At 33.8% G+C, this 12323-nt stretch overlaps 1 protein-coding gene across 5 annotated transcripts in view; it reads left to right on the forward strand.

Annotated features, from left to right (window-relative positions):
* The window catches only part of LOC128859582 (tyrosine-protein kinase Src64B), a 187049-nt gene extending 176268 nt beyond the window's left edge, over positions 1-10781 (forward strand). For all 5 annotated transcript variants that reach the window (XM_054096515.1, XM_054096512.1, XM_054096513.1 and 2 more), the window contains exon 9: positions 28-10781. In XM_054096515.1, the coding sequence (XP_053952490.1) occupies positions 28-642 (615 nt within the window). In that variant the 3' untranslated portion in view covers positions 643-10781. The remainder of the gene's footprint in view (positions 1-27) is intronic.
* Positions 10782-12323: the final 1542 nt, after the last annotated feature.

The following is a 12323-nucleotide window of genomic DNA, read 5'->3' on the forward strand; positions in this document are numbered from 1 at the left end:
ATCACATTTTATGCGCTCTTATTACAGGAGGAACCCATTTACATTGTGCAAGAATACATGTCTAAAGGCAGCTTATTGGACTTTTTACGTGAGGGTGATGGGCGCTATTTACACTTTGAAGATCTTATTTATATAGCCACACAAGTGGCATCCGGCATGGAATATCTCGAATCGAAACAATTGATACATCGCGATCTGGCCGCACGAAATGTGCTAATCGGCGAGAATAATGTTGCAAAAATTTGTGATTTCGGTTTAGCGCGTGTTATCGCTGACGACGAATACTGCCCCAAGCAGGGATCGCGTTTCCCTGTGAAATGGACCGCCCCAGAGGCGATAATCTATGGCAAATTTTCAATAAAATCCGACGTATGGTCGTATGGTATTTTGTTAATGGAACTATTCACCTACGGACAAGTGCCATATCCAGGCATGCATAGTCGAGAAGTCATTGAGAATATCGAACGAGGCTTCCGCATGCCAAAACCAACTAATCATTATTTCCCTGATAATATTTATCATCTACTACTACAATGCTGGGATGCGGTGCCGGAAAAACGACCAACATTTGAATTCTTAAATCACTATTTCGAGTCGTTCACTGTGACGTCCGAGGTGCCCTACCGAGAGGTGCAGGACTAAGCAGCGAACATAGTAGCACTCAAACAGCGGCGAGAGTGCTGCAACATTGCCAGTGCGACATATACATACATAAAAATATACAAACATAAATTAACTAGATTTAATTTTAAGCCTTTTAAATTGAATTGAGAAGTGAGCCGCATAAGAAAGAGATATAAAAAACAGACAAAAAAACAAAACAAAAAAATGGAATGAGAAAGTGAAAGAGATTTGGAGTAGCGCTAACGGTTGTCAGCAAAATAGAGGTGCGTACACACGCATGCTACATGTACGAGAGCGCTGACATTGTCAATGATGTACCAATTGAAAGACAATTTTTACATTCAAAACAGAGAATAGAAAAAAATACTGCTACATACTAAATGCTATTCTACATTATATACATTACATATAGTACGAGTATGATATATACGAACGTTTATGATAGTATATGAGAAACAAAAACAAAACAAAAAATATTTTACACTTGATAAGCGAAATCTTTTATAATTTATATAGAGGTATTTATGTAATTTTAAGCTTATGGCAAATGAATTGTGCTATATGAGAAAAGCATTTAACAAAAATACAAGAACCACAACAATAAAACTTTTAGTCAAAAAAGCTGCAAAATTAAAAAACATCTTAAAAAAATTCCAAAACGAATGAATACAGTAATTTTTTGAAAGTATTTATTAAATTTATTGCGCGTACGTAGCATTCTATTCCTCTCTACCTCTTCCGCTCTCTCGCTCTCTCTCTTTCCCCCTGTCTATCTCTCTATTTAGCGCATTATTAAATAATGCCCCTATTGTAATTTTATTATTTACATTATTTTTGTTAATTTGCGTTCACGAGTGCTTATTTTCTTCATTCTATATATTATATACATTAATGTAGAGTGTAGTACTTAAATCTTATATTGTTGTAAGTTTACTGAACATTTTCCGAATATTTCCAACTGAATTTACTATACTATTGTACTCCTTTAAGAACTAGTTTATATAAGTATGTAACAAGTTTAATAACCAATACAAAAAGTGTGCAAACAATGGTACTGCATTTATACATACAGTTTATTTTTAGTATACTACACCGCATATACAACACGTATCTCTTAGATACATATACATGCATACAAACATGTGCATCATTTAAAATAAGTAAATAAGTAGCATTTTATAAAAAGTACGCTACCGAAAGAACAACTAACCTTTAACGCTATGAAAATAATACGTAAGCCATTAAGCCTGAATTAACACGCCAAAAAATACACACAAAAGCACGCCAGTGGTAAAGAGCCGTTTTTAGTGTTGCTTTAGGTTAAAAATAAGTTTATGCGTTTTATTCGCCATTCATTAATCGCGTCAAGTTAGTTTACATGGAAGTCAATCACAAGCATATTCACAAATATTTGTTATTATAATATCCTAAAACATTGTGCACATTTTTTACGCCGATTGCTGTCGTATACAGTGAAAAAGTGAAAGCGAGGCCCAAATTCGGTTCTGCGTGCTTGTGCTTGACGAAGCAATGCCACCGGAACGTCCCGGTTTTATATTCGAAAAAGCATAGATAAACCAGCAGCAAAAAAAAAATGCTACAACAACACCAACCAATACAATTTAAAATATCAATTCCGCCATCACCCAGAACTTGAAAGCCTGGGTTGTTGTAGCAAAACAATTTTATATTGTTGGAATTTGGTATTGGCGGAACGCATTCGCTTTTTATGTAGTTAAGTTTTCAATCTGCGTTTAGGTAAGACTAACTTTTTGAATTCTTGACTTTATAGCTAAGTTATAAGTATGTGTATGCAACTTGTTGTTGTTGTTGTTGTTGTGCTAGTTGTTGGTTTTGTAGTGAATGCTGCTGGAGTGACTTCCTTGTTCAGCTGTAAATCCGGATCATTCCGGTAATCGATAGTGGATGTGGAAGGCTAAATCAAAGAACGAATGAGGACAAGAAGGTACATATATTTACCATTCTCTGCTGCTCAGACTCACCGAGCTTTTGCAAAAGCCAATTGATTCACAAACCAGTTATTTTTTTACGTTGTGAAATAAGGCAGTTCCGCTTAGGTAGTAAAACGAGCTCGTTGCGACTGCATCTTGTTGTCCTTCCACGTTCTCGGACCATTCTATTGGGGAATATATGTAAGTCAGCTGTGGTAAATAAAATTTGGAAACGTTTTTCTGTACTTTATTTTTGTCGTACTTGTTGTTCCTATGAATTCGCCTTCTTGAGTCACAGTTTTGTGAAGATAATATCGAAACATGCTTTTGATATTTTTTTATAATCGCTTGTTGTTGTTGTAGCAGCATAAACATTCCCCATACTTGCATACGGGGAATGCTGCTGGAATGACAGTCCTTGACCGGATATAAATCCGACTCGTTTCGGTAACGTAGAACCGACTGTCGTGGAAACGACAAGCATATTTTGTTTCGACAAATTATAATCGCTAGCAGATTTTAGTGGATAGTGAATGGCGAAAAAAGAATTGCATTTTTGTAAACAACTTCAGCGTGATAGAAAAAAGGGGAAAGTTTAAAATGCTTTTCAGTGCAAATTTAACTGTAGCTTATTCGCAAACTAAATTTTGGTTTAGCTGAATATGAGATTTAAATTTCCATTGAAAAAAACTAGCCCTTCCTCGCTGTTTCACTAATGCAAAGTGACGAAAACTAAACTCGAAAAATATTTATGCCAGTATTTGCAAACCCTACTAGATATTTGTTTCATTTGTTTGTTTTTTGAAATTTAAAATTGCGAAGTTACGGCTCTTTATCACTACACTTTTGATATACTGGCATACATATAACCAGGCACCCATTGACACTGTCATCCTCTTTGTTTTGTGTATAGTCACTAAGGAAATATTTTGTCTTAATTTAACTTTTTTTTTAATTCATGGCAGGTTATATCCTGAATTTTGTAAGTAAAGTAAGAAGTAAAACTGAAGTCGGAATGCTTAGTTTTTATTTTATTTGTATTAAATATATCTGAAATTATTTTTCCGCGGTTCTCATTTCCATACATACATACATACATACATATATATTCATATATATATATTTTCAAACACTACTTTCTACACACTACATAAACAGACGTTAGCTTTACAGTGGAATGAAATGTTATGGGGTGTGTAAATAAGCTGATCAATATATTCCTGGGCTATCCGATAGAAAGTAGAAAGAAACTGAGGAACATAACTGACCAAGAAAACTTAAATATTTTGTAGAAGCGAAAAATGAGTTGTGGCAGTAAGTTTCAAATTACAGAACTCTATATTTATTTTTATTTCATAATTTTTGTTGCTTTTTAACACATTAAGTTGTACTAGACGCAATTAAGTTTTTAATCACAGTTGAAGAAATACAGAAGATTGCGCATAACACTGAATTTTACAGCATCAGTTGTAGAGCAGCCGCAATTTTAGAAGTTTACTGAAATTCTGTTTATTGTAAGCGACTATTTTCTTTTTATTCTCTGCCAAAGTTAATATTAACCTAGCCTAACTTTTCATTTTGGTCTTCTTGTTGTTGTTTTTCTAAATTGACATTACAATAAAATTAATCTGCAATTTTTCTAAAGGCATTCAGCTGAACCAATTTGATCGGTACTAGCGAATTAAGCAAGAAAAGTTCCAAATAGTTAGAAACCAAAAATAATTTTTTATAAAATGTTTTTTTTTTTTGTTTTATTACACCCTTTTTTTCATTTATTTTTAATAGAATGCATAATATCCCAAAAAATTTCAAAGCAAAAATGTCTAGTCGATCGGAACAAAATTGACAAAGTTATGAGTACTTGAACGTCTGTTACTTCAGGCCATATTTCTACAACCGTGCGACTTTAATTGGTAAATATAAATCAAAGTAGTTGTGTTAACCTACAACTGATTGCTGTTACAACGCGAAACCTTACGAATTAAGAACATTAGAATAGTGGAGAAGAAAGAAAGAAGCGGTTGGGGTACTACAGCATTTTTCAGAATAAGCAAATAAGTCAATTGATAATCAGTTATCGGGGAGTGCGTATTCTTTCCAAATTTTTTATACCACACTAATGCAATGTAAATTTATTTTCAACAATCGTTCTTTCTCTTCACACAATTTTTGTAGTGCTCAGTTATACGCGGAGCCCGGAGATATATTGACTCAGAAAATGCTGTATTATTGAGGTAGGCAAAATATTTTAAAGTTGTGAGTTCTTTAAAGCGACTTATAGTTAGATTGTATGACTTGGTTTTTTTCCCATTTCCACTATCGGTTTTACTTTATATCCAGCCAAGTACTGTCACTTCAGCAGCATTCTATAAAAAAATCATGAGGAATGTCTTGTGTTGTCACAAAAACATAGTTTTACGTTTCTTAAAAATTAGGCATAATTTATTGCTTTAAATTTTTTATTTTAAGTATTCACGCGAACTCACACCCAAGGCACATTCATTAAAGGTGATGGCACTAGACCAACAACAATAATTTGTACGTTGGATTGTCAAAGAAAAGTATAGGCGAAGTAGAAAACAAAAAATGAATTCGCCTTGTTTCACTCTGCCACATGGACACGGCAAAAGAAAAAAAGTAAACCAGTCGATTTAACGATACCATCTTTAATAGATTCGCCTTGCTTACACCTGTATGCGTTTTATTCCATTGTGTTGTTATAATTTCCTAAACAAAGAAAAACATTTTTTTCCTAAAATATGAGATATATTTTTTTTGTACAATCCAGTTATTGTATTCCACGTCAGTAATTTTTATGAAAGAAAACGAATTTAATTTTATATATCTTAAGATCCAAAAAACAAAAGAAAAGAACAAAAACACATTCCTATAAACACTCTTCACTCAACCGCATTTTTTACGCCTATCTGCATTTTCTATTTCTAAAATTCCATTACTGCTCATTACCCATAAAGGTTTCAGAACTACACATATATGATTTTGAAAGCTTATCCTTAATGCTTATCTCTATGGAACATTCTTCATTTTCTTCATATTATGCAACTTCTCCAGCGTGCGAGCTTTCTCATTCGAAGATCAATTTAGAATAACAACTCCATTTCAACTGTTTATAATTAGTATAATGAGAAACGTATTTATAATAGATATATACCTATATATAGATATGAATGAAACCAAAGTTATTTTTTGTTTAAAAAAAACACACAAAACATTTACAATTGTAACAGTCCATTTTTATTTGTAACGAAATTTCTTATATACCTATAAGGCATAAAAGTAATACATACATACATGAATTCTTGCATATATACATACATACATCCATACATAAATGCAAACATTCATACAAATATATTTGAATGAAAAACAACCAAGCGAAAATGTAACATTCACATACGTACGAGTACATAAATACGTCTAAAACATAAAATGTAATGAAATCATTGAAGAAAAATCAGTAGCATCACAATAATAAATACAATCACAATACATACATACTTACATATGCATACCTATTGTACGAGTATTATGTATGAACGCATATAGAAAAAAAGAAGATATTTTAGAAAGAAAATTAAAAATGATTAATTCAGAATTAGAACAAATGTTTTAAATGCATTTATAGTCTGCAGATCTTTCCCAGTTTACGCTGATGCTATTGAACCGAATAACACTATGCAACAGCATTCTTGCAATAGAGTAATAATAGACCGCACCGATTGCTCTCCCGCAGCGAACCGCCAAGAGGCGTCGTACCATGAACGTGAAGAGCTTTTTAAGTGTCAATGTAAATAGGTGTATTTCGGGAAGGGAGCGTTGCGCTGTCCATTTTCTTAGTAGGCAATCTTATATTTCGCCCCGGCAGAACTTGTTTTTATTCTCATTCGAAGGTCGAAGATTAACTGGTCCTTATGGGTCGTTCTACTGTGCGTATGGTATGCACAACAACTGCGCTTTCTAGTGATGCGATGTTTATGGCAAAGTTGTTTCCTTAAAAAGTTTCAAACTCTGTGGCGGCTGCCCGCATTTTTTACAAAGGTATCTAAACACGTTCAAATTGACTTAAAAGTTTCTTCAACTACCTTTATTCGGCGCTTTATTAGACGCTCTACACGCCAACGATACAGCACGGCAAAGCGCTTCAAATATTTGGGGGTGTGCGCCGCACTCAATAAGTTCTGCAATATTGCGACTCTATTACTTTTTTGATGGCCCTCGGCTGATAAGTTGCCGCAATATTGCAAAAGTCATTTCGCGCCGAACGTGTAGCTTGAAAATATGGAAACTTTGAGCCTCATTTGAACTTAATTTAACTAGCACCAATAAATAAAAAATATTAAAATTAAAAAAAAGGACTAGCCTTTCCTCTTCCATTTCAACGCCGCAAAGAATACTTTTACATTGCGCTTGATTAGCTGGTGATAAACAACCAATTGTCAACATTTTACTAACAGAACCCGCGACGTTGGCATTGTCGCAGAAATTTTGTAACAGAACGGAATCACATCTCAGAAAAAGTAACACTGCCACAATTATTACAGCTCGCTTCATTTTTTGTATATGCTTGGACTGTGCGGATATATAAATAACTCTTCTTTATTTTCGTTTCCAACGATTATTGTACATATTTTATCAAATATGGAAATACCCGCTCAAATTATCGTCTAACAGCATTTTAAAATAGTATAAAAGAACACAAAAATCTAAAAATATCGAAAAATTGTAACTTGATTCGAATTTTCTTTTACAACATGTGCAACACATACATAGGCATTTCACCAACACCTAAAAATAATTTTAAGTAGATTTGACAGTAACTGGGTGCCTTAACACTTTATTTTCTGTTCTAACTTTATTTTCTCAATTATTAAATGTTTGCTCACTTGTGACATTAGAGTTTTGGCTCTTCCGTACAAAAGTTTTCAATTAAAACGAGTTAAAAAAGTGGAACAAATTAAATTACTTTTAGTAAAAGTGGTAACGAAAAAGTTTTTTTTATGTAAATGGAAACAAACTGCCAACGGTTTAAAATTAATTTAAAATTATGGTACAAGGTGGCACAAAATCAATAATTCACCCCATTGAAAGATTTACAATTTTTGTTCAGCAATCATATGTTGCCGCCGTAGCCGAATGGGTTGGTGCGTGACTATTATTCGGAATTCACAGAGAGAGCGTAGGTTCGAATCTCGGCGAAGCACCAAAATTAAGAAAAACATTTTTTTAATAGCGCCTGCCCCTCGGCAGGCAATGGCAAACCTCCGACTGTATTCCTGCCATGAAAAAGCTCCTCATAAAAACAAAAAATCTGCCGATCGGATTCGGCTTAAAACTGTAGGTCCTTCCATTTGTGGAACAACATCAAGACGCACACCACAAATAGGAGGGGGAGCTCCGAGGAGCACCTTGTATAAAAATGGTTTAACTTAATCTAAGAACTACATATACATATATATTTTGCGAAATTTTTAAATTTAAAACCGATCGCGAAGTGGCGAAGTTTCATAGTAGAAGCGTACGTAAATTGGGAGTTTTGACCCCCAAGTCTCAATTTTTCTTCCACCACGAACTATTTGACAACTAAGCGTAGGTATTTAAATTAATTATTATTTAATTTAAAGGCCTGTTTTAAAAGTTCTCTTTTATTTTGCGTTGATTTGCGTACATCTTGAATTAATTGGTGCAATTCTGTTTTGAAAAAAAAAGAAGCTTTTTGACTTTGGCGCTCACATTTACGCGCTGCGAGCACGCATTAAGCTTTTCCAAATAGCTGTCGCAGCCCCGAGTAGTTGTACCGTTAAAATTTTTGAATACTAAATAGCTCCAAGTTTTTCGCGGTACTCGGAAAGCTGGTGCAGTGTTTGTTAAGTCTCCTCTGGGCACTTCATCCACCCATGTGAAGGTGGGCTAATATGAAACATATTCTGTTAATTCCAACTTTCTTATACTGAGGCCTTTTCCACCTCTTTTCCCTGCCGTAGCTCGTCCTCCTCCTCGTCGTCAGAAATAAAGCGTTTTAAATTCTCCTCTAATGTCCCACCGGTGTTGCGGGCTGTGACTAATTACATGTTTTCAATTGAACTTTTTTTGACATTTTTAAAGCAATCCAGTAAGTACTTTCGTAACTTATAATAGAGAGGCCATTGGGCTCGGTTTGTTAAAAAGTCCCCAAAACATTGCTGTATGACAGCCTAATTTAAGCGGTATGTGAGGATGTGTCCCATGTCACACTTGACCTGGACATACCGGGCAAGTTCTTGCTCATAAGCGCATAGTTTCTTGCTAAGGTAGCCGATTTGTCAAGACAAAACGTGAAGGTTGTTTACTGAGCAAACCTTTTAAATTGAATCATGGACAGTCCGGAGTAAAATATTGTGTTTTTTTTTTGTAACAGCATAAAGCATTTCTCATACAGACATTTTTAGACATCCCCGCCAGTCTTTGACCAGAGAAAAATGTTGATGAATGATATCTGTAAAAAAAGTATTTAATTTATTTTTGTTTCTCTATATTTCAGAAAATAATGTAAAATTAGAGAAAATGCCAAAAAAAAAAAAAAATTACGGGAAATTCTCGATGAAACGACAGTCTAGAAAAAACTGCAACAACATACTTTTTGCATACTTGTCTAGTTTTTTGATCAACTATATTTTTGTTGAAGTCAATAGGCTTATATCTTGAGAGAAGCAAAACAGAACAAAAAAAAAAACAAAAATAGAAACACGGAGCATGTTAGAAACGAGAGGTTATGGTGAAATAATTAGTAAGGGGCTATACTGCAGACACAAAATGTTGTTATTGTTGTTGCAATATCACAACACATTCCCCATACATTTTTGGGGAATGCTACTAAAATTAAAATAGGGTTCGTTTTGATAACGACTGGCTCGATTATCGCGAAAACTGTCGTTTCATATTTTAAACGATAAATTCCGGCTCAGACATCGAAGTTTTAGCGCTTCAAGATCTTAGAAATAATAACCCTCCAAACAATTTAACGGGGTTTCTACTGCGAATGGGAATATAAATTAGTTTATGGTATTACATATAATAAGAAAACCGTAACAAAGTAACTGCAAACAATTACTAATGTTGTTGTAACTCCGGGTTTCGCCGCACTCCATCGCACTTTCCTGAATGAGTGATGAGTGGCGAAAGGTGAATAGGTGAAACTGATGCAAAAGGTGTAATTGCTCGATCTTAATTTTTTCTCTCGCGTAATTTTGATTGACATTTGAGTTATGTTATTAGGTAATCCGTTAAGTTTTTCTTCAAGCAGCATCCTAACTGTTATATTATAAATCTGCACGCGTGAGTAATCTTAATATATGCATGAAGCATATTCTGAAATTAATTTCCCTATAAACACCGAATACATACATACATAAAAACATACTTATGGTTTACTTGGCACTATTACATGCTTATACAACTGCATACCATCAAACATGCGAAAGTAATTGCAAAGAAAAAAAAGAACAAAAAAAAGAGGCCTGAGACCTCGTTCGGTAATACTACAATTCGGTAACTCGGCAAACTTTCAGACTAAACACACTTATTTTACTGTCTTTTTCGGTAACATGGCAAGTTTATGCCAAAATTTTATGTTATTATTAACTTCTCTGAAGTTTTCGGGAATAAACAAATAGAGGAAATAAATGTCAAACCAGGCTTATATCAGTTTATTAAGTATTCGGAAAAGTTTATAAAAATAAAATTCTTCGAAAGTATCCTCGAATACCGAATTGTAAATAACTGCACCGAACTCGGTCTGAATACCCCTATTGTTTTTCTTACATGAAATACATTTTATGCTAACATACATATACGTGCTTCAGGAACATCACACAAGAACCCACTACTATATAAATATGTACATACCATACATACACAATTTCATTTGTTAACGTATGTGCGTGCTAAGCTATTTATACATTTAATAATTTTATAGTCACACACATACATACATATAAATCGCCAGAAGAATTGCATCGTATCCATCCTCATTGTCGCATACACATACATACACACACAAACATACAAATATACATACATACATAAATACAATCATACATACACACATACAAACATACATACATGCTAAAATAAATATTATACCTATACATTCATAGATAGATATAGGGCTCGCTCGGAAATGCAGCATTGTAGTTGCTCTGCTTGAACGGCTCTTAGATTTCGGCTGCAGTTTCTCGCAACAGCAACATAATATTTACTGCACTAGCTACAGAAATCTGACGTGGTACTGCCACTGCAGTGTATTAAAAATACTTCTGATTCAAATAGGTACTTTTACACGATCTTTTTGCCTTCGTCAAACGTCCAGTACAACTATAATGCTGCGTTCAAGAACTCATCCGTATCCACACACACAAACAAACCCACATAGAAACATAATTTATCATTTTTCATTATGTTAAATTTATAAAACTACATATAAAATAAATTAAAACAAGCGAAAAGAAAAAAAAATAATAACTGAAAACACAAAATCATTAGAAAGTGATTAGGCTAATCGTGAATGATAAACTATAAAAAAAATTGTTTAGCGTAGTTGGTAATTTTTTGTACATAAACAAATAAATATTATTAGATTTAAACGAAAATAATAATAAATATTAATATAATAATAACAGTAACTGAAGAATAATTAAAAGTGGAAGATGTGAAAGTATACACGAATTTCGCCAAGTAAGCGAAGGAAATGAATCATAAATCATAGCTGACAGAAATTATATGTAATAATAATGAAATAAATTATGATATGAAATTAAAAATTCAAAATCTTGGCTATTATTGAAATTTTGCAGGCATTCATTTGTACCCAAATTGTGATGGCGCCAGGTTAAATACGTCAAGTTTTACCCATTGTTTGTATGAAAGTTCTTTTCAATCACCCAGTGTTGGAAGACGGTGTGTCAAAAGACATGTTTATAATTTTATTATTTATAATATTAACAGCTGCTGGCTTTATGACACCTGTAGCTTCATTTCGAAAAAGTAAAGACCGATGTCTCCGCCGGACCATAAACCGCACCAAACAGTCACACGTTGAGGATAGAGAGGCATTTCAACAATAACTCTTGGATTTTCTGAGCCCCAGATCCGACAATTTTGCTTGTTGACGAAGCCACTGAGGTAGAAGTGTGCCTCATCACTCAAGATGATTTTTCGATGGAATTCCGAATCATATTCATGAATTTCCACGACTCAGTCAGCAAAGACACGACGTTGTTGATGATCGGCCGGCTTGAGTTCTTATGTTAACTGGACTTTATAAGCCTTAAGGCCCAAATCTTTATGCAAAATTCGGTGTAACGACGTTTATGGAATGCCTAATTTCAAAGAACGACGAGAAATGGACAAACCTGGGTTGTCTTCAACATTTTCGCCAACAACAGCAATATTTCGGCTGTTCTTGAGCGATGTGCACGGGTTTTAACACTAGAACTACGAACCGGTCAAAATGACCGGTTGGAACATTTATTTCCCATTTCCTCTTAAATATTCCAATTACATTTTTTTCGATAATGTCATGATTTTTATTAAATTTGTGTATAGAATAATATTATAGATTATTTTGTTCTTACGCTTCCAATTTTCAGAGTTAATTATGTGTTATACCTAAATATACGAACCGGTCATTTTGATCGGTCATAAAAATATCATGAATGCTTTTTGTATATTCTTGAAATATTTTTTTTGAAT

The sequence above is a fragment of the Anastrepha ludens genome, chromosome 4, assembly GCF_028408465.1.
Source record: "Anastrepha ludens isolate Willacy chromosome 4, idAnaLude1.1, whole genome shotgun sequence".
Lineage (NCBI taxonomy): Eukaryota > Metazoa > Arthropoda > Insecta > Diptera > Tephritidae > Anastrepha > Anastrepha ludens.